Consider the following 23,698-nt stretch of genomic DNA (forward strand, 5'->3'; position numbering starts at 1 on the left):
TGATGGTTGGGATTAGCTTGATGACTTTGTGTACTTCAACGACGGTCACATCATTTGATGGCCATAGAATTTGGTGTAACAATGGCATACATAGAAATGGCACAAAAATTAAACAGTGCAAATAATACCAAGACAGGAACATTACAATATGCATAAATAAATATACTTTTGTACATAAAACGTACATATTAGTACCTCTAAGGTACACAGGGGCAACTTAGAGGTACAATACAGGTACCTTAAAGATACATATCTGTACCTAAATGGTACATATTAGAAAATTCTTAAAATGTACCCAGAGTGTGCGAAGAGCATTCAGTTAATATCATCTCATTTTTGACAGGGGTTGTGGTTAACAGCTTTTGCATCTGAGGTCCTCGTATGTGCCAAGTTTCATACACGTATTTGCAATCTATGCATCAAGTTTAATTGACACGCCCATGTACCAAACTTTTTGCCCATGCGTAATGGCTGACGACTTTGAAGTGTGCACCAGCTTTCAAGAGTTCTTGAGACATGCAGAAGGCAGGAAGACTGGTGGTAGCAGAGGCGGTCTGCATGCAGTGCTCATGGCCCCCCTTGAATTTATAAAATATCTCAAGTATAAAACAGTACCTCCATCACCACAAGTTGTTTTGTGACAACGTTTAAGAAATGCTCTGCTGTCATGCAAAAACAAACATTAATTTGCCATACTGGAACTGCAGGACAGGGTTCTGCAGCCATATAAAACGATAAAGAGTTTGTTTTTGCAGCAAGAACACATGATGGCTTTGGTGCACACAGGGTTAAAAAGTGCTCCATGTCTACAATTAAATATACCACCAGACATTAATTGTTTTGAACCTCATTTTATACCAGAGGTCCTGGACATCTTATTCAGATGCATGGCTTCGTGGATTATATCAAATACCAACAGATATAAAGTCAAAACTTGACTTGAAATCTTATAATGGGTTGTGGTTAAATCTTTCATCAACACATTGATTCAAAACAAACATCAAAATAACCCCCCAAAATGGGTCACTGAGCACAAAATCAAGGTTCTGCCATTGCCATCCCAGCTCCCTGACCTGAACCATACAGAAGATGACTGGAGTGAAGCAACATACAGTATGAAGGGTTTGGAGAATTTTTAGATGGAGGAATAATCTGAGATCACTTGCCATGAATTCTTCATTCTCATCAGACATTGTAAAAGATGACTCTGAGCTGTTCTCCTTGCAAATGGAGGTAGCAAAGAGGATTAAATGAAGGGGGGCCAATAATTGCGGCCAACACGTATTTGAGAAAAACATTTTTTATGATGTGATCCCCACCCACTTTCAAATATTTTTTAAAACATTTAAGATTTGAGAATTTTTCAAATAAAAGATAAAGGAGAAATTGCGTTTTTGCACCTCCCTTTCTTCATGTGTTCAATACTTTTTCCCTCTGTCGTTTCACATTATTACACATAACTTCTGAACTTATTTGTTTTGGTGTCTTTGTATATATGGATTACTTGGGTTGGTACCAACATCTGCTGAAAATTTCATGTCAATAGCACCTTTGGAAATATATTTACTGAGAAAAATTGACGTGTTCAATACTTATTTCCAGTAAAGTGGTGTGGAAAAAGTGTTGGCCCATTCAATGTTTGTCACACTTTAATGTTTCAGATCATAAAACAAGTTTAAATATTAATCAAATATAACACAAGTAAACACAACATGGAGTTTTTAAATGAAGGTTTTTATTATGGGAAAACAAAATCTAAACCCACATGGCCCTGTATGAAAAAGTGCTTGCTCCCTAAAGTTAATAACTGGTTGGGCCCCCCTTAGCAGCAACAACTGCAATCAAGCATTTGGGATAATGCAATGAGTCTGTTACAGTGCTGTGGAAAAATTTTGGCCCACTCATCTTTGCAATTTTTTTTTTATAATTCAGCCACATTGGAGGGTTTTCGAGCATGAACCGGTCGGATTGAGGTCAGGACTTTGACTAGGCGACTCCAAAGTCTTCATTTTGTTTTTATTTAGCCATTCAGAGGTGGACATGCTGATGTGTTTTGGATCATTGTCCTGCTGCAGAACCCAAGTTAGCTTCAGCTTGAGGTCACAAACAAATAGACATTGTTCTTCAGGATTTTATGGTAAACAGCAGAATTCATGGTTCCATTTATCACAGCAAGTCTTCCAGGTCCTGAAGCAGCAAAACAGCCCCAGACCATCATACTACCACCACCATATTTTACTATTGGTATAATGTTCTTTTTCTGAAATGTTGTTACTTTTACTCCAGATGTAATGGGACACACATCAGTACACAGAGTATTTTTCCAAAAGTCTTGGGGATTTTTTAATTTTGCTCAGCAGCGGTTTTCGTTTTGGAACTCTGTCATGCAGGCCACTTTTACCCAGTCTCTTTCTTATGGTGGAGTCATGAACACTGACCTTAAAGGAAAACACCACCGTTTTTCAACCTTTTCTATGTTCCTACCTCAACCCAGATGAATTAATACATAGCTATCTTTTTTTCAATGCGTGCACTTTTAATCTTTGTACAGCGCCTCCTGAATGCATTAGCCTTTAGCCTAGCCCCATTCATTCTGGCTAGGGTGACCATACGTGCCATTCTTCCCGGACGCATCCTGGCCAGGATTTCGGGTTCGCCTTCCGGAAGTCGTAATTTTCGACCGCATACGTCATAGATGATTATTATTATTATTACAGAAAAGCAACCATTACATTTTAAGGTAAGAATGAAACTACGATTTTATGTCTTTTGTTTTTAACTAAATGGCGTATGCTGTCAACAAATACGACTTCCGGAAGACGCACCGAAATCCTGGCCAGGACGCGTCCGGGAAGAATGGCACGTATGGTCACCCTAATTCTGGCTCCAAACAAAAGTTTTATTTTGTGCCATCATACTTACTCATGTAACTACTCATGTAACAGTCTTTAAATAGTGAAAACATGGAAGTGTTTGCTGGCTTCTAAATTCATCCCTGTTTGAATAGGAATGAATGGGGCTAGGCTAAATGCTAACACATTCACGAGGAGCGGTACAAAGATTAAAAGTGCACTTATAATTTAAAAACTGCATGTTGTGTTTACTTGTGTTATCTTAAATTAATATTTGAATTTGTTCATGATCTGAAATATTAAAGTGTGACAAACATACAAATAATAATAATAATAACAATTCAGGAAGGGGACAAACATTGTTCACACCACTGTATATATACAACTCTATATATGTCAGCAACAGCACGTTTTACCAAAGCAGATATATCTAATACAAAAGTAATCCCACATGGGGTCCTGCATTAACGCTAATAACGTTGTAAATAAAGTTAAATTTCATATTGACTCACAAGACATCAATATGTCACCAGGAGCCATGGGGATTACTTTTGTACTGAATATATCTGCTTTTTGAGCTCCAAAGTGGCAGATCTGTTGATTTGCTTTATATGAATCACGTGAAGGAGTTTCTGCAAAATATCTTTTTTTTGTTCTACTGAAGAAAAAGGGTGAGTAAATAAACAGCAAATTTTTATTTTTGGGGTGAACTATCCCTTTTATTATACACTTAACATTATATTAAACATCCTGTTATACCTGCAGAGCAAAACTGTATATACTTTACTTAAGGGCCTCATGAGCGAATTAGCATAACTAGCATAACAAACTAAATGCTCTTCCACAATACAATATAGTTCTCATTTTTTTATCCGCTTAAAAATCACCACGTTTTATTTTGTGCCACCATACTTATTTGTGTATCTACTCATGTAACAGTCTTTAAATAGGGAAACCATGGAAGTGTTTGGTGGCTTCTAAATTCATACCTGTTTGGAGCCATAGGAATGAATGGGGCTAGGCTAAATGCTAACACATTCATGACGCGCTGTACAAAGAATAAGTGCATGCATTGAAAAAGATAGGTATGTATTAATTTCGTCCAAGTTGAGGTAAGAACATAGCAAAACATTGAAAAACTGTGGTGTTCTCCCCTAACACAGAGAGCAACGGATGACGTGATAGAAAACTAGTTGTCCAGTGGGTTTCCATTCACACAGCACAGCTTTTCTGTAAATGATGTTGTGAGACCCGAAAATATACAGGTGTGAGGGAGATTATAGAATGCAGTTGTCACAACTGTAAATAACCAAACTGCGTTTAAACGCAACCGTCCTAAGGACTCAAATACGAGTTTGACAACCATCTGATTACAGTGGCGGCTGGTGACTTCTTTTTTTGAGGGCGCATGATGCGAAGTTCGTCACAACATGTGTAGCCCGTCATGTGTGTGGTTCGTAATTTCAAAATATGTGTTCTACACTGTAAGAGACTGTGTGTGCATCACGTGTCCTGCCAAAACAAGTGCCCGCAGCAGACGCGTCCAAAGGGTTTATGATAAAAGAGATGATCGCATTTGCCAGATACTAGCATAATCTCATGCGTAATCAGAGTTTACTGTTAAGGGAGTGTCTTGCGTGTATATTGTGAACGTCAGCGTCTCTTTTATCATAAACGGTCCTGACGCGTGTGCAGCAGGCACTTTTTTTGACAAAACACATGATGCACACAGGATCTCTCGACACCCAGGACACACACTTTGGAAAAGGGAACCACACACCTGATACTCCGAACACTTATTTTGAATTAGCCCCCCTCGGATGAGGAGTCACGAGCCGCCACTGCATCTGAACGTAGCCTAAGAGTTTAGCATGGTAGTTAGATGCTCTAAAACAGAGTGAGATTTACCCACTGCACAGCTTTTACACACTAGCTGACCTCCATTGTGCCTTCAATAATGTAAAATATGTGATGAATAAAGTATTCTTGAACAGTCAAGCATGAACATCTACTCTAGTACATGCCAACAGCAAAACTTCCTAAAAGTCATAACAGGTCCCCTTTAAATTCTGTAAATAAATGCATGACTCAAACATCTATTTCATGCCATATAAGAGCTTCATTTCAGTTCAGAAAAATTGCCTGTTGGAAGCATTTCAAATTCTATTTAAAGATTATACTTATGTGACACGGTTGTTCTTCATTTCATTATGAAAAGTGATTGATGTGCATAAATAAACCTTTCAAAACGTATCAAGCATTTCAGGTTTTTTATTCACTTTTAATTATCCTTGAACTATTCTCCCAAAACAAACATTTCTTAAATGCGGCTGCAAACTTCCTGAGTGAAGGAAACAAAAAAACAGGATGTCAAAAACACATCCCTACCTCTTTCTTTTAATTAAGTGCTCTGATTTGAAGTTAATCCCGTATTAACATTAGCATTTTCTTTATGGCTGTGGTTTGATCCTGAAAAACAGTCATCAGAATGTAAATGCAGGGAGATCTTGCTGTAGCTAAGCAGGACCAGCTGCTTTTCTTCTGGGCTGAAGTACAGTGAGTGGGGGTGCACCTGCAGGACATGTCTTTTGATAGTGCTGACCTTAAGCGTAGCGAGCGTAGCACCACACACCATGCAGATCAGTCCGTGCCTCCTGCAGTCGTAATCCATCAGGAAGTCCATCCGCCAGTGCGCCTGATAATTCCGCCGCTGGTCCTTACCCGGGTAGTGCCTGTTTCGCCCTGTGGTCTGTGTTGAGGGTGTAATATTTGTGCTCTTGTCGTCTTCCGTTTGGATGTCACCTTGCTCTGGGATTTTCACAGGTGATGCTTGTGCGTTAATAACAGTGTTCACATCTGCGGTTCCACTGGGCAGGGCTTAGGAAAGAGAACAAAACGAAAAGAGAGAAAGATTATATCAGAGGTATGTCAATGTGTGTGTGTGCATATATATCTTATTTAAATACAGAGATATTTACAAGATGTTTAGAATTATTGTCTTTGACTTTCTGCATATGAACTTACTATCCTCCTTCGGCGTAGCAGGGTGGATTTTCTCCTCTTTTGTCCAAGCCCTGATCACAGCATCTTTCTCAATACGGCTGAGGCCACTTGTTTCTGGATGGCACGCCTGAATGTGCTTACGAAAGTTACTGACCCTTGGCACAGGGAGATGCTCAGAACACACCATGCAGTAGCAGCATGGATTATCCGGAGGACCATACGCCACTAAATAATCCAGGCGGAGACGCCAGGGGCTGCCGTATTTCAGTCGTCTCTTTCTGGGGAAACGCTGAGGTAAAGACTGAGGTCTCTGGTCAGCATCTGATGGATTCTCATCTCCTCTTGAGTAACTCCCTAAGTTATTCTGGGTGGGATCCATTTCCAGAGGAAAAAACTGTGATTGTCCATTTATGCTTTCTTCGTTGCCCCAATTCTGATGCTCCAGTTTGACATCTTGTAAAAAATCTGAATCTGTGTAACAAAAAGAAAAGGCAAACAGAAAAAAAACATGAAGGCAGAATAGAAGAGAGAACTCTATTGGCAAAGTATGCCGGGGCATAGCAGGAATTTGCTTCTGATTTGGGGGGGGGGGGTTGAACAGAGCACTAATCCTTAACTTATTTCTTTTCTTTTAAATGCCATGCCAGCGGCTATATTTATGGCAAGAACCGGTATATAGTAACATCCACACAGTTGCATCCACATTCACACTCTCTCACACACCTAAGTGCAATTTACTATCTCCAGTTTGCCTTATTCACATGTCTTCGGAAACCAAAGAACCTGGAGGAAACCCATGCCGAAATCGGGAGAAATAATCCTCAAATTTCCTCAAATAAGTCAATATTATTTTATTCTACTATACTCCTGACTGGTCTAAAGCTAGTTTTGTCTGTCTGTCTTGCCCTCACCGTTTGTCTTGGCCCAGTTCTGCAAGATGGAGTGCTTTTCCTCAGCGCTGTATAGTAGAGAATTTGGATGCAGATCCAGCACGTGACTCTTAATGTGATCCAGGTGGAGTGAAGGCAACAGACAGCTGCATACCATGCATACTAGACGACCTGCCTCTGCCTGGTATTCCATGAGGAACTCCTGACGGAACCATGCATGCAACGTGTCGTTCAGGTAGCGCTCCAACACCTGAGCTGTGGGACCTGGGAGCTCCTGGGCCGAAGAAGCAAGAGGAGAGGGAGGGACATGGCTGAACCCAGACTGGGACGGGGGAGCTGGAGTAACATTACTTCCAGATTTGCCTAGAATGACATGGAGAGTTGTGATCTATAAAGAACAATTACAGATTTTCAGTGAATGAGCGTGATTAAAGTTTAGTGAACACTTCACAAACTCAAGCTTAAAAGACATACGCACAGACCTGTGGAATGGCTATCAACAATTAGCATCTCTTCTGATTCTGAGGCATTCTCTGGATCAGAGCATATCGGCCTCTGGTTGTTCTCCAGACTCAAGTGACTCTCCCAGCCTGACCTGATCACATCTTTATCCGACTCACTCCAAAGCAGAGAGTACGGGTGCCTCTGTCTGATGTGTCTCTTGATGGTGCTCAACTTCAGGGTTGCCAACGAGCTGCCGCACACCATGCATATCATCCCCTGATTTTGCCGGTCAAAATCCATGAGGTACTCGCTGCGCCAGTACTCATGGTAATAGCGCCGGTGGTCTCTCCCAGGTGTGTGTTTTACGGGAGGGGGATCCTGCATCGATGGCCCTGGAACAGGAGACAGAAGCAAAGGAGAATCTGTACTCTCTGAGACACACCAGTAGCTGGTTCCTGGGAAGCATAGAGAACTATTTTGACTTTCTTGGATATCATGAGGTGTGAGACCATTGGTTACATCCTCTTCGCCTAGAGCAGACACAAAAAAGATTTATTCTAAAATTAATATATAAACTGGAATAATTTGCAATACATGTAAAGGTTTTTATATTGTGTACTACTTATCACTTAGTTAGTCTTATCAGTGTCAGAAGAACAACTCAACAACACTTGTAATGACAGAGATGAATATTAAAATGTAAATGTATTTATGCAGCCTGCTTCTGTAAATAAACCTTCAATAAATAAATATTACTTAATATAACAAATATACTGTAAGTATTTACTCTTCAAATGTTACTGTTATACTAAATAGAGAACAGAATTACAAAACAACACAATCAGCAAAATGAATATATTGTATGGCTTAATTTAATATATTTGATATATTGAATATATTGTATGTAATTCCTATTATAATATTATAGAAATATGTTTATCACATTCATTAATATTTCAGAAACAAATTGAAACCAATAAAAATGGAGCAATAACCAGCAATAGTAGCAATAATATAAATATTTGAATAATTACTTAACAGTTGCATTTGGTATCTTCAATTTATAACTTAGTAAATTAAAATACTTTTATTTCAGATAATTATAATCTACCACAATTTAGCATTTTCTTATGTCCATTTAATGCACTGAAGGGGGCGGCTGCAAGACGTCATATTTCTGCATTTCCGGTAGGTGGCGACAGCGCATCGCGAATACATACAGCATGGATATTTTGCCTTTGTTTATAGTGAAGCCTGTAAGACCAGGGGCCATGCAACTGCGTGCTATTGTTCACGGGGGTTAACGTTACAGAATGAAAGTAATCGATCCAATGGTCAAACTTAAACGTTTAGCACACCATTTATTTACCTGTTGGGAGGTCCCCCAAGCTCTCCCGCTGCAGTGTCGCCTCCCCTTTCTCAGCTTTTATTACTAAAGAACGACGTTCTGTTTGCTGAGCTTTGTGCGCCGACTCATTTTCCTCCATACCTGTGATACGGTAGCTTATCGCACAGAATTCCCACCTCTTGTACGTAGCAATGTCCCAACAGGAGGCGTTTGTAGGTGCATTCGTCGGGTGGTTGAATAAATATCTGAAACACGCACTAACCCATTACAGCGTATGCAGGGTCTGTCTCTGCACTGAAGCGCTCACCGCTCTTTTGTTTTCTGGTTTAAGAAAACTTTTAACGTGTCGGTATTGAGTCGCCCTCAGATCGTAGTTACTGCAAAGACCTGTCATATGGTGACTTCAGGCGGTCTCCGGTTTGTATTTAGATGTTCTGCTTGTCTTCAGGGTGGAGAGCCGAGCTAGGGGCCCCTGGGGCTCCTTTAGGGGCTCCTGGGTAAATTTAAAGAGACAGTAGCAGCTGTCGTGAAGCTACTAGTGCACTATGGGGCCCATCAAATTATAACCAGATTATAATTTTTTATGCATACAATTTAATATTGATGTTATTTATTTATTAATTAGGATTAAACATCTTAATTATATTTTCTATATTTACATGGGGCATGGATAAACAGCTTGATATTCATTAATTGACAACAGCCTTTAATTATTTTCTTCTAATTGCCAACTGCCATTTAGTTTTCAAAAACTGTTAACTTCAGGATAACTTCAATGTATTAAGACATTGTATATGTAGGTTCATGGTGGATATATAAAGTTGTATACAGTTGCCCTCAAGTTCACACTGGCAAAATCAGAATGAGCTTTATTGGCTTTACAGGGAATATGTTGTGGTATCAGGAGCTCAGAGTATTTTATAAACATGCAAACAGTAGTCTACATACGTGAATCACTAATGGTTGTCTTTTAAACCTCATATTCTCTTGCGATAGCCTTTTGCAATGTTTTGGGGTCATTGCAAAAATATAAAAATTAGTAGCCTATTTTGTAATAATATTTCTTGGAAAATATGATTGATATTCATTGTAGGAACAACACAAACACATGTTAATATTTAACAAAAGAAATCAAAATCTCCTCGCAGGTTGATATTGATTGTGCAACATTTAGAATCTTAGCATTTTGCTACTGAAAACCTGTGTTGGGGTCCTAGTTCGGAATAACCGATCTAGGACACGTTGCTTATCACTTATCATAGATTAGGAAGATGTGTATCTATCATCGAGCTGTTTAGTTACGTTTAATGTGAAATATAATGTGTAATACTACACAATTTAAAACCAGACTGCTATATATTCCTTAAATGTAATATAAAATGGTTTCAAGGGCGCGCACGCGCAATACTCCTTTAAGAATCTGTCCTTGCCTGCACGCTGCAATTCTACATCCTGGTATTTTTCATCGTTGTCAAGTTACCACTAGAAAAGAAATAATACCACGGGGAGAGACTGCAGTGTCCTGAGCTTGGGTCCTGGAACTGAAAGTTTGGTGTGTGAGATCCAGGTAAAACAAACACATACATAACGCACGTGGTATTTTTATGGCGACGAGTGTGTTTACATAAACATGCAGTCCACCGGAAGAGAGCGACTCGCGAGGACGGATAAGGACGAGGACATTGTCCCTGTTTATAATATAGCTACATCATTTAATCCAGTGCGCGTCTTCATTTATTTATTACATTGATTCTAGGTATGCAAACACGTGGCGACGACATAATTTTACATAAAAATATCAGAGCTGGACAGACTGACTTGCAACAGAAAAGGTTTTGTCAGCTTTTGATTGTTTGACCGGATTTAAAGGGACAGCAACGTGTTCCCTCATTTTCATGTCTTTCCTTAACATTAGATGCATTTAAATTTATAGTGTAGTTACCTTTATTGTATACTTTTCATTATATTGTCAACATTAACTGTAATCTAATTAAAGCAGCTGACTTAAATATTAAAAACCGTCACTGGTTCTGTTAAGTCTTGTGTTATTTTCTGTATTTCATTCTAATCATAGTGACTAAAATGCTATAATTTACAAAATTGTTTATCACAACCAAAAATTTGAAAAAAGTTTCCTTTCCCCCAACATAGTAAATAGTTGATCATTTATGATTACCTAATGGTTTGTTGATAAACCATTAGGATCAGTTGGGTTATGATGATCACGTTAAAACATATAAGAACAGATGCAAATAGCCTACATTTTGTTTACATGTTTGCAAATTGTTATTTAGTAGACACCCATCAATAATTCATTTGAAGTAGATAGTAACGTCAAATGTTAGTGTGACACTACACAACGTGTGACAATACAGTGTGTCAAAATAGGCATTGAAAATGATAAGATAATCTAGAGATGTGACAAAGCACCACGCCTTGATGGTAAATTAATAGTTGTGCATGAAATGCTTCAAGAATGCTTCTTAAAGTAAAAAGCTCAGGTATATTTTTTTACATTTGTTACCAAAATTGTTGGTAACAGTTTTTAAACTGGGTAACCCTATTATTAAAACTTATTTGTACTTGTTAGCTCTGTAGCTTATGACTACATGCACATGACGTCACCGTCTGCGAGGGGGACTGTGGTTACGTCCACTGAGTGGCAAAAGACAGAGCGGCTGCATTTTAGTGCAGCGTGAAATTGGTGTAAAGACTGTGAAAACATGTCAAAATGGGAAAAATCTATTGAGCAATAGACTGTACTAACAGTACCGTTGCTAGGGTCACTATCAAGCAGAATTTTTTAATTTCTACTTAAACGTTTTTCAAGTATTTGTATTTTATCCGTGTTTTTCTTTGGAAAACATTCCAAAGCATATTATCATAATTTTTACTCTATTTCATAAATAATACGTTTTTGTTTTACATTTAATATTTAAGTACATTAACGTACTTTTGCTTAAGTTAGGTATTAAATAAATTTTAATATGCAATATTAAAGAATACACAGTATGATTCTATGCTTTAGAATGTAGTGAAGTAATGTTTTTCCCAATACAAACAACCTAATAAAGCACAGATGCTTGGAAAATGTAACTTATGTAACTAAGTATTGTCCACCTCTGCTATCAAGTCCAACTAAATTCAATTTAAGCTGATAATAGTCAGTATTACTGACATTTTCGCAGCACCCGCTATGAAAACCAGCTATTTTGTTGAACGTTAATGGATACTATATTACCCACATACTATATTACCCCTTTACATGCACATATGGCTAGAGGGCCCCACCCCCCCACAATACCAACTCAGCACAGGGGCCCCTGAAATTCCATTGTTGTTTGATGATTGCATACGAATCAGGCAGAGGCACTCTAATGGATAAACAAAATACAACAGAAGATCCTATCCTTTGTTACTACCCATAACTAAATTATGTGGTGGATCCACTTATCTATATAAATCACTGGATTCGATTGTGCATAGAATGCTATCGTAGGAGGTGAAGCCACTGGCAACCATATTGGTATGCCCATGCAGCAGAGGGTGTCACTGACTTGCATTCAAAATCATGGTCTAAATTCACCCAGTTTACAGCATATCAGTCACACAAGATACATTTTTAAGATATGTGTACATAAATTAACTGTTACTTCTGATATTATTGCAATGTTTATGTTTTACTGGGGACGGATAAGGGATTTGTAGAAGATGTTAAAGGGCCCATGGCATGAACATGTTAGCATTGCCACTTTTAGGCTTTTCACACCTGAAATTGTTAACCCTTCTAAAACCAGGGTTAACGGAATCCTGGGTTATTTTTTTCATGTTTCACACTGTTCAAACTTAACCAGGGGTTAAGAGATAACCCTGGGTATTCATAATTTGATGTTTCACACTGTGCATTCCTAAACCCTGGGTCAGGAGTCTCCAACCCAGCTCCAACACACCTGTCTGTAATTATCAAGCAACCCTGAACACCTTGATTAGCTACTTCAGCTGTGTTTAATTAGGGTCATTACATTCTAACCCTGCTTCGTTTCACACTGCATGCGTTTGGCACCGCAATGCGGGGTTAACACCACAAATGCGGTGCTAACCCTGCTCCGGAGCAGGGTTTCATAACCCTGGGTAAAGAGCGGTGCTAACACCGCTTTCAAATTACAGGTGTGAAACGCTCCTTAACCCAGGCAAAGAGTATAGAAGCCCAAGAGGCGAAACTCAATAGAACGCTCCATAGCAACAGTTGCCCCCATGACGTGACGGCGCGGCCGCCATTATGGACTGAAAACTGAAGGAAAACGCCGAAAAATAATGAGAGTCAATGGCACTGAACCAACTTAACGTAACAAAAACTTGGCATAACTTATTTTTTTTATGGTCGTCATATCTAAATACAAAAACAACGTGGTTATGCATGGCCTAATTATCCTTAGGAAAATAGTATTTTGGGACAAAATATTACTATAAAAGTACGATAAGACTACAATAGAAATACTATAGCGGCTCTAGGATATTATAGAGGTATTACAGAACATAACATACTTCTATGATGTTCTAATACCTCTATAATATTTTAAAGCTGCTATAGTATTTCTATAGTAGTCTTATCGTACTTCTATAGTATGTCCCAAATTACTATAGTATTCGTAAGGGTATGTCCCCCACCGAATCGGCTTCATTAGCCTACCACTTACGGTTTGCAAAGATACAATTATAAAATTAATGCAAACCTTTAATCTATCAATATTTATGTTCTATTATGCATTTTCCTTGTTATATGAATAACAGAAATTCATGAAATAATACATAGGCAGACACACAGTAAGATATTTATTCAAATGTTGATTTTAAAAATGAGTGAACATCACCATATATATGATTTGGAAAAATAAATAAATAAAATTATAAATGAACATTTCTTAAGAGTTAATCTTTTACATAGAATATCACAAAAATATTAACAAGTTTCTGGTGGACTGATAATTTTTGCAATTTATTGCAGAACACTGCTTGCGTTTTAACCACTTGCTCATATTCACAGTTGTAAGGCGCGCTAACGATTTCAGCAGCTTACAGTCCATAATGGCGGCCGTGGCTCCGCAGCGCCATCTACAGACTGTTACCCATAACACAACAGAGTTTTGCCTCTTGGGCTTCTATACTCTTTGACCCAGGGTTAAAAGCGGGGTTTAGAATGAAGATAACCCAGGGTTAAGCGCAGTGTGAAAACCCCTTTTGTAGGTGTGAGCAAAAATTAGGTCATTGAAATTTAGCCCTCCTTATGATGTCATAAGGAGCTCTTATTATAATAATACCGCCCCCTTAATATGCACTATCCAACCACAGCACTGCCACAATTTGAATTGCATCAAACCACCATCATTGTGATCAGTGTTTGCACTTCATCTGCTCATTTGCATTTTAAAGGACACACCCAAAACGACACATTTTTGCTCACACCTACAAAGTGGCAATGCTAACATGTTCATGCCATGGGCCCTTTAAGGGAGTGTGTTTCTGTTACTTAGTTACTTAGTTTTGGTAAACCATTCTCTGCAAGCATGTCAAAAAATAGGTCATTGAAATTTGGCACCCCCCAATGTGATGTCAGAAGGGGATAATACCACACCTTAATCTGCACTATCCAACCACAGCATTGCCATTTAGTGCAGAGATCAGCTTTTATCATTTGCATTTAAAAGGACAGACCCAAAACAGCACATTTTTGCTCACACCTACAAAGTGTAAATTTTAGCATGCTATAATAAATTACCAGTGGGGTATTTTGAGCTAAAACTTCACATGCGTACTCTGGAGACACCAAAGATTTGTTTTACATCTTAAAAAAGTCTTGTGAAATGTCCCCTTGAAATAACCACTGTTTAAAATGTTTAAAATACATGCCATTTAACAGCATTGAAGCATTTACTGTATGACCAAAACCAATATTGTATAACACAACATAATTGCAAAACCAGCAAATTACTGTACAAGATAAAACAAGTTAATGCACATACAGTACTTACTCAGAATCACCACGTTTGTCGTTAATAATACATATGCTGTGATCTGATGTTCGCTACTGTAATGAAGATGAATGTTAACAAAATGTAAAGTTTAAAAAGTAAAATTTAACTATAAATAAATATCACTGACAATGCTTAGGACGTTTGCATTTCATAAAGTACATGAAGACTTCAGATATAAAAACTGAAACTGGTAAAGTAGTGTTTTGTTATTAAAATCTGTAACTTTTTATCCATACAGTATAATGCTTGGGCACATCAACACGGCCAAATTGTGACGTTATCATGTGCAATCCAGTCATTTATATAGATCACAGGGAGGGCCCCATCCTCCACAGGCAACCATAATCATCTACATGTCAAACTGTGTTCTTTCTTCACCATTTTTCACTACAGTGATATAGCTACAATTAATATTATACAAGTAACGAGTAAAGTAACGCATTACTTTAAACTAAACATAGCCACATCGAATCAAGCACTCTATGCATGCGCGCATGAGTGGGAACAGTTTGAGTTAGAAACCGAGATGGCAGGCCAGAGGTTGACATTTTTGCGATGGAAATATGCAATTTACGAATGGAGAACTTCTCAGTCATAAAAAAGAGATCAAGCCTCAGCCAAGTAAGACAAAGTAACGCAAAAGTAACGTTTAGTATTACTTTCCATGAAAAGTAACTACAGTAAGTAACACAATTATATATATACTATTTCTAAGATTTTTTATTGTTTTTAATTACCCTATGTACTGTATGCAGTAATTGTGCTAACTTTATGTAATATTATTTTGCTTTTTAAATAGAAACACAAAGCCATTTTTATTCAAATTAATATCATATTTTCCCCCTTACATCTTTTGTTTTTGCGTATTACAGTTAATCTCTCTCTGTTTCTGTTCACCTTATTTTTTCACCTAAAACTTGAATACCTTCATTTTTTCTTTGGCATGAAATGCAAATTTAGTTTTACTAAAATTTGGTCTCTGAATATACAATTTTAAAGTTTGAAATTCTCACTATATATTTTTTCTTTTTTCCATCTATAGATCACCTGCTCATGGTCAGAATAACTGAATTTTCTATCAAGCACTTCATGGAAGCAATCTAAACAAATGCTATCAAAAAACACCTGGACTAAAGATGTGACCTCACAGAAATCCTGTTTAAGGCCGAAGTTATTTTCTAACAGGGTAAATTGACGGTACAAGATGGTGTAACCAAACAGTGGCCATGTCTAAGAAGGCTTCTTCTAAATGGCATTATCAGCCAGTAGCAGAGTTTGATGATTTCACTCTTGCCCGCAAAAGGGAATATTGGAGGAGCAAGAAAAGAGAACAGAGAGCAAGAAAGTCATCAGCCAGAAAAGACATCAGAAATGAAAATCCAGGTTTGTGTAAACAAACAATTAGCATGTCCACTGCTATTGATGAAGATTTCTCAGAAACTCCTAAAGTGAGCAGTGACCCTTCTCTTCATAACTGTGATGTTTTGTGCAAGTTGGATGATGTGGTTACTGCTAAAAACTCCTTCAGCTCAGGTCTTTTTATATCGGAGAGTAATGTGGGATGCCAGACAGAAAGATGTTTTCAGAGGAATAAACTTGATCATGTCTTACCTCAGATTCCAGAAGCAAGCACCATTTTCTTGAGTAGCAATAAAAAAGTAGTGAGGGACCCAATTACAGAGTCATCAATTATAAATGGAACCATGGTCGACCAGAGTGAGTCTCTCTACTTGACATGCCATTCATTGGCTATGGCAAACAGCACGCTATCTCATAGAACAGGTGCCTTAAATAGCATTGTTGCACCATCATACAACAACCAGAATAAGCCTCAGATAAAAAATGTTTTACCACTCCAACCTTTGACCATGGAGCAGGATTTTGTTGGCAGCAAAAGTCCCATGACTAGTAGAAAAACATGTGCCTTTGCCTCAGACCGCAACCCCAGCAGAGCTGAAACCATTAGAATGGGAATGACTGAAGAAGAGATGGCTGCTAAACGTAGGGAGAACTGGCGCATTAAAAAACGGGAGCAGAGAGCAAAGCCTGCTATGAACAGAGAACGGAGTCTTGGACAAGTCCAGTCTTCACATACTGGCATAGCATATTCTTCATCTCCAGTTAACGGTTTTAAGGCCTTGAGAGGAATCAAGCACAAATCAGTAAAATCTTTTTCCCTCAGTCAGGGATCACAGGGGAAAAAAATTAAGGAATCTCGGGCATCAGTTGCAATTAACACAACACAATTTGTATGGGCCACAAAACCAAATGTTACCCAAACAATTAACAAACATAAAGGGCAGAAGCCAAAATTTCCATACAGTCCAAAGAAGTGCCATCAGAAGTCTCTACTTGGTGTTACCAAAGTTAAGTCTGCTGAGGATAGGCATGCTAAGCAGAAGGAGTACTGGCGAATCAAAAAGCGTGAACAGAGAGCAAGACTGTCTGCAGAGGGGAAAACCCAACTGAAAGAACGTGATGCATTTAAGCATTGTGCTGAACACTACCGCAGTTTTGATCATACATGTGAAGTTCAAGCAGGGATCCAAAAAGCTATCCAGTCCACAGAAGAAACATTTGCAAGTTCCTCTGAAACCATTGGTGATTTTATCAAAGATGATGGTACGGTCTCCAGTTCAAATACTTTTGAGGCCTCTCTAGCTACAACTTATGAGTTTCCGAATGTGAAATGCATTGAAAAGGTACAATTTCAGATTCAAGTCAGTTCGCCTTTATATCAAGATGCTCCATCCGTTCTAAAGTCTGGAGTTCAAAACAACTTTTCCACTGACTTTTTAAGTTCTGATCAAAAGTCAATTGGACACCACTTTTCAAACACCTCCAAGGTAAAATGTAAGTTAGCCAGTGATACAGTTATGGACAGTATGACACTGACCATCCAGTCTGAAAGCCTGACTGAAGAGAAGAGAATTGCACGCATGAGGGAATACTGGAGAGTAAAGAAACGAGAGCAGAGGGCAAGTCGGGCTTCTCGGGTCAGCCACGGTCTGTGCAAGTCAAACGTTTCAGTGGTGAAGCAGACCGAACAAAACCACAGCTCAACCAAAGGTTGCCCTTCAATTATGCCTTCACACAGTGTTAATCCATCTGCTAATACAAGAGTTTGTGACACCTCAACCATTGCCCCACTTCCTAAGGCCACCATAAAACAAGAGCAGATCTGTCCCTCCATACAGGCTGTGTTTTCTCTCTCAGAAATGTATCCATTTGTTAATGTTAAACAACAAAACACCTCTTCAGCATATACACTTAATGAAACAGCAGAGGCTGACCATAATGCTAACTCTCTTCAGGCTGTAGCTTCCATGAAAAAGCTACTTGAGGAGTCATTTATAACAGTGGAAGACAGAAAAGACAGAAATGAGCCAGTTACCTTTAAAACTGAATCTGACCTTCTTTCTGAAGATATAGCGCCAAGTGCTCAAAACATCTCATTACAGTGTGACATCTCAAATGCAAACCATAAGAAAGACTTCAGATTGAGTCCATCACTGTACCACTCTCCATCTTGGACATTAGATTCATCTTCTAAGTACACCATCCATCATGAGTCTCATAACTTAATCAAAGGGTCTGCACAGCCTTTGAGCAGAGACAACCAGAACATTTGTGATAATAGAATAAATCCCAAGCAACGCTGGCCTTCACAGACCATGCAAGAACGGCAGCTTGGTAAGAACTGCAAGCTTCAACAAAAGAGAGAGTATTGGCGGTTAATGAAGCGACAACAGCGAGCCAGAAAAGCCAAAGCAAGACAGGGCAGCAAAGATGCAGCTCTTCAAAATTTGGGTTCACAGGTTGGTAAAATCTTTAGACATACTTGTTTGGAATAGTAAGGAAGTTGTTTTATGCCTAGATTAGATGTTTTCTACTTTTTAAAGTTTGAGTTGTCCTGCAGGCTTTTCCATTCCGATCACCCAGATTTTATAGTTAAATATGGTTAGGATTACCAACGCAGAAAAAATATGTATTGTAATCATGGAGCATTAAATAAACCTATTTTGGCCTACATACTGCTTTAATTTAAGATAGACCTGTACAGTTTTTTCAGACAGGGTTTAGATTAAGCCAGAACTAGGCCTTGGTTATATTAGTATTTTGTATTGTATTTACATCACATGTGGAGAGCAAATTCTGAATGACCTAATTTTCAAATGCTTGCAGAGAATGGTTTATCAAAAGAAAGGTACTGTTTGTTTTCACGTTTTGTAGGTTGATAGAAGCACTTATTTAAAGATATGTCCCCTTTAAGATACTGTATGTCAGTACAAGGTGTTTTTAAATTATGGCAGCTCAAACATGCATTTTAGTATGGGACTAGGGGCGGTTTCCCTGGACCAGGATTAGCTTAATCCAGGACTAGGCCTTAGTTTAATTTGGAAATATAACTAGTTTTAACAAACATGCCTTTCTAAAACATTACCTGTGTGCATTTTGAGGTAAAACAAAGGGCACTGATGTATTTGAAGATATGCAAGTGCAAGTTGTTTTCAGTTTGGAGAGCTCTTAAAAGTGTTTAAGTCTAGGACTAGTCTAATCCCTGTCCGGGAAACCGTCCCTCAGTGTTCTCCTTAAGACATATTTTATACATAGAGAATATGACTTCAAACATCAATTGTAACTGCAATGACGTAATCCACATGATTATAATCCCACATGATTTAGGACTTCTCATTTTATTAGTGAAACCTATGCCTATATTTAGTGTAACTTTATAATTAAACAATTTTACTTTTTTACTCTTACTCTTGTTTATTTTTCGTTTTAGCCAGAACAGATAAGAGATAGCAGAAGTCAGAATCATCATTCACCTTCTGATGGATCACAAAGGTTCCCATGCTCTACTGATGTCTCCAGTAATGTTGTTTATACAACTGGCACTGAACCTTCAACTTTACTATTGAGGCGTATCATCCCTACCCAACATCATTCGAAGGAAAGAAGTCTGCTGCCAGCAGACGACCAGCAGGGTGAGACTTACCAGGCGCCTCAGGAAAAACCATGGCAAAGGCAATTGTCAGACACTTCACAAGTCATGCAGCCCTTATCGCAGGACGCTGCCACCTACAAACAAATTCCCATGCAGAATAAAACAAAAATGTTTGCAAAGCCTACAGGTCATCAGATACAGCCAGCAGGTCTGTTCATTGGTAAATCAACTCCAAATCCAGAAGAAGATCCGGATGAGGTTATACATAGGAGGCGCATGCACTGGAGGATCAAGAAACAAGAGCAAAGAGCTAGAAAAGCGGTACGTGACAGTGAGCTTCGACGCATGATGGCCAATGACCTGGGTCGTGTGCCACTACAAAGTGTCTTGCATCAAGACTTCGCTTCACAGGTAGGGACTTTTAAATTAACATGTTAAATTAATGAATTGTGAATGATTCATGTTTGGATTTTACAGGACTTTTACCAAACACTCTGCCATTTTACCATATGCCAATAGCTGACAAATACGTAGGAGCATTAGAGATTTGTTGTAATTCTTTGGCTTATTTACTGTTATGGTGTACACTCACCTAAAGGATTATTAGGAACACTTGTTCAATTTCTCATTAATGCATTTATCTAATCAACCAATCACATGGCAGTTGCTTTCATGCATTTAGGGGTGTGGTCCTGGACAAGACAATCTCCTGAACTCCAAACTGAATGTCAGAATAGAAAAGAAAGGTGATTTGAGCAATTTTGAGCGTGGCATGGTTGTGGGTGCCAGACGGGCCGGCCTGAGTATTTCACAATCTGCTCAGTTACTGGAATTTTCATTCACAACCATTTCAAGGTTTTACAAAGAATGGTGTGAAAAGAAAAAAACATCCAATATGCGGCAGTCCTGTGGCGAAAAAAGGCTTGTTGATGCTAGAGGCCAGAGGAGAATAGGCTGACTGATTCAAGCTGATAGAAGAGCAACTTTGACTGAAATAACCACTTGTTACAACGAGGTATGCAGCAAAGCATTTGTGAAGCCACAACACACACAACCTTGAGGCGGATGGGCTACAACAGCAAAAGACCCCACCGGGTACCGCTCATCTCCACTACAAATAGGAAAAAGAGGCTACAATTTACACAAGCTCACCAAAACTGGACAGCTGAAGACTGGGAAATTGTTGCCTGGTCTGATGAGTCTCGATTTCTGTTGAGATGGTAGAGTCAGAATTTGGCGTAAACAGAATGAGAACATGGATCCATCATGCCTTGTTACCACTGTGCAGGCTGGTGGTGGTGCTGTAATGGTGTGGAGGATGTTTTCTTGGCACACTTTAGGCCCCTTAGTGCCAATAATTGCGCATTGTTTAAATGCCACGGCCTACCTGAGCATTGTTTTTGACCATGGGTGCGTTCCACTCCAGTTTTAGACACACACTCGCGAACTTCCCTAAGCACTTCCCCTTGGGGGAATCCCTGTCGCCATTTTGAAGTGCGTTCCACTTTGTCAAGTGGACGAGGGAAGTTTGTATGGACAGACCCTTGCTCCCTCGATTTTGACCGAGGGAGAGAGTCTGCTTCATATGTACACTTCATGCAGCTTCATATCCCACAATGCAACACGATTGTGACGTCACTTCAGCAACTCGCGCTTTGCACATGGAGGGGGCGGTCTCCACTTTCCATGTGATCAAGGGCTTTGGGGCAATCCATTTGAACCCACTTCAAGTGTTCTAGCAGTAGTGGGCACTCGTACAACCTAAGCAATGACGTACATCCGAGTGAATGAGACTGAGGGATGTTAGCGAGGGAAGTTCATTAAAAAACGAACTGGAACGCAGGGCTAGTCCATCCCTTTATGACCACCATGTAACCATCATCTGATGGCTACTTCCAGCAGGATATGTCACAAAGCTTGAATCATTTCAAATTGGTTTCTTGAACATGACAATGAGTTCACTGTACTAAAATGGCCCCCACAGTCACCCGATCTCAACCCAATAGAGCATCTTTGGGATGTGGTGGAACAAATCTCCAACAACTGCAAGATGCTATCCTATCAATACGGGCCAACATTTCTAAAGAATGCTTTCAGCACCTTGTTGAATTAATGCCATGTAGATTTAAGGCAGTTCTGAAGGCGAAAGGGGGTCAAACACAGTATTACTATGGTGTACCTAATAATCCTTTAGGTGAGTGTATGTAGGTCACGTTGCATGCATTAATCCAACACTTTGTCTTTAATTCTTTTGTAGAGTCAGGATACCACCAGTGTCTCATGTGTAGGTCTGAGGTGAGTACTATGACTCAAAACTTTGAGATTCAAAGATATACCAATGTGTGACATCTATTAAATAATGTTAATGTTACTCTCACAAACAGCAGAAAACCAGAGGACCAATTAGGCGACATTGCTGAAGAAACTGGTCTACAAGGTACTTTTGTACTGTTTGTTACACAGTTTTCTACCATACTGTAGGTACAGTCATTGACATTACTAACATCTTGTAGATGAGGGAGTAACTGTAACACAGGAAGAATGGAGACGTGTCTACCTCATGGACTCCGACCCGATCAACCCACTGTTGGTGTGTATGGTTTGTGGAGAGCAAGAGTATTCCCTGAGTATACAAGGGGTCATGTCTCACATAGAGGAGGTACACCCCCATACACTCTCATTGGGAGAACAGGAGCGTCAGGACATTCTTGCAGCCTGGGACAAACAAGTGGCCATCCGAGAGTGCTTCATCACCAACCAGCTTCAACAGCAGAGCAGAGATTTCACAGGTAACAGTTTTGATACTTTCACACACACAGATTGGCTTTCTTGCCACCAGCATCAAAATTCTCAAAGGCTAGGCAGATTGCCTGTTAAAATGTAGGACACATTTTCCTTCAGTATGTCATATAACATTTGCTAAATTCAGCATGTCTTTAAAAAACACTTTTTCAGATCTGAGATCCAACTGCCTGGCTGAGATTGAAGTGAAGATTGAGGCTGACGATTGAGGCTTTAAAGTCCCACTGTGGAGAAAATCAGGTTTTTATTGTTACAGTAACTTTCTCTTGTTCAATGTACATTAATATATTAAACTTTTTAGTTTGTTCTCAAGTTTGAATCTTGTTGAAGTTGTTACAAAAATGAAAGCTATTTGTTTAAAATATTGACTTTTCACCATGTCTTGCTTAAGCACTGCTAAGCATTTATTACTTCAATTATTCTGTGCAAAAAGGTTGAGACTAAAGAAAGATCGGTCTGTAATACTTTCTCATGCTTTCCTGCACACAACTTTAGATAATTCGTTTTTCCCGGTGTTTATTTATATATTGAACTGTATACAAAAAAAACATTTCCAGACATTTTGTTGCACTGTATAGTATATTTTTGTTTCAGTTCTTGGTTTATTTTAACTTATAACTTATTATATGTTATTATAACATAATAGCCATAAATTTTATTTTTGTATGAATTGCTGTCATTAGTAAGCAATCACTATCAGTGATTTGGTATGTAAGTTTATATAATGATGCTTAATTAAATGCAATTTATGTTTGACAAATGTATCCCCATTGAAATCACACCATTGGTTAAAACCAGCAAGTCAATTATGGCTACAGAAAGTGTGGTGTTAATTGTTTTTTTGTTATACTGGATGTACTTTGGTGCACAGTACTGGAAAAAGCACATACATGATGACCAAGGGACAATAAAACCAAATTCTGCTTTTATCGTCAGTCCAAATCATTTGTATAGGAGTTTGTCATAATACTTTTGTAGCATCTGTAGTTTTTTTGTCTGTGAATGATAAATGTGTGTTAGAGTTGTTCGGGGGGTGTAACATTTTAATGTTTGATTGCACTGAAGTTTTACTACAAAAGCATGCTTTTGCATAGAATAGCTATCCTCAAAGTTATTTGGAGGAAAGATAATGCTATATTTCAATATCTATTATGGACACAAAACATTTTACATCCACATATTTGTTTTATATATATATATATATAGACGTACATACGTATATATATATAGACCAACTTCTCAAATTAGTCAGGGATTAAAATAAACAGACAGAAAGTTTTATATTTGTAAGATGTATGCTAAACCAAAATTTGGGGCAAATGTATAGCCTATTTCCTTGCACTGTGAGATCATATGATATTTATACACATTAATGT

The 23,698-nt window shown here is 38.6% G+C and overlaps 2 protein-coding genes across 14 annotated transcripts; one reads left to right on the forward strand and one right to left on the reverse strand.

Annotated features, from left to right (window-relative positions):
* Window positions 1-3,395: 3,395 nt before the first annotated feature.
* On the forward strand, window positions 3,396-23,252 carry LOC129437969 (uncharacterized). 6 transcript variants are annotated; one of them, XM_055196436.2, is made up of 9 exons: window positions 9,903-10,104; window positions 15,612-15,625; window positions 15,755-15,952; window positions 16,186-18,387; window positions 19,359-19,931; window positions 21,778-21,815; window positions 21,905-21,957; window positions 22,034-22,309; window positions 22,476-23,252. In XM_055196436.2, the coding sequence occupies exons 3-9, from the start codon at window positions 15,848-15,850 to the stop codon at window positions 22,529-22,531; spliced, it is 3,303 nt and encodes a 1,100-aa protein (XP_055052411.2). In that variant the 5' UTR covers window positions 9,903-10,104; window positions 15,612-15,625; window positions 15,755-15,847; the 3' UTR covers window positions 22,532-23,252. The 6 variants fall into 6 exon arrangements, with proteins under 6 accessions (XP_055052374.2, XP_055052392.2, XP_055052383.2 ...); XM_055196417.2 differs by having other exon boundaries at window positions 9,901-10,104; window positions 15,755-18,387; XM_055196426.2 differs by lacking the exon at window positions 15,612-15,625.
* zfta (zinc finger translocation associated) lies at window positions 5,104-16,255 on the reverse strand. Of its 8 annotated transcripts, none has more exons than XM_055196669.2 (6): window positions 10,038-10,411; window positions 7,672-7,719; window positions 7,228-7,581; window positions 6,767-7,108; window positions 5,877-6,326; window positions 5,104-5,729 (listed from the first exon to the last, which is right to left on the reverse strand). In XM_055196669.2, the coding sequence occupies exons 1-6, from the start codon at window positions 10,117-10,119 to the stop codon at window positions 5,254-5,256; spliced, it is 1,752 nt and encodes a 583-aa protein (XP_055052644.2). In that variant the 5' UTR covers window positions 10,120-10,411; the 3' UTR covers window positions 5,104-5,253. The 8 variants fall into 8 exon arrangements, with proteins under 8 accessions (XP_055052644.2, XP_055052634.2, XP_073715921.1 ...); XM_055196659.2 differs by lacking the exon at window positions 10,038-10,411 and adding an exon at window positions 8,559-9,403; XM_073859820.1 differs by lacking the exon at window positions 10,038-10,411 and adding an exon at window positions 16,181-16,255 and having other exon boundaries at window positions 7,228-7,719.
* Window positions 23,253-23,698: the final 446 nt, after the last annotated feature.

This window comes from Misgurnus anguillicaudatus, chromosome 21, assembly GCF_027580225.2.
Source record: "Misgurnus anguillicaudatus chromosome 21, ASM2758022v2, whole genome shotgun sequence".
Taxonomy (NCBI): Eukaryota; Metazoa; Chordata; class Actinopteri; order Cypriniformes; family Cobitidae; genus Misgurnus; species Misgurnus anguillicaudatus.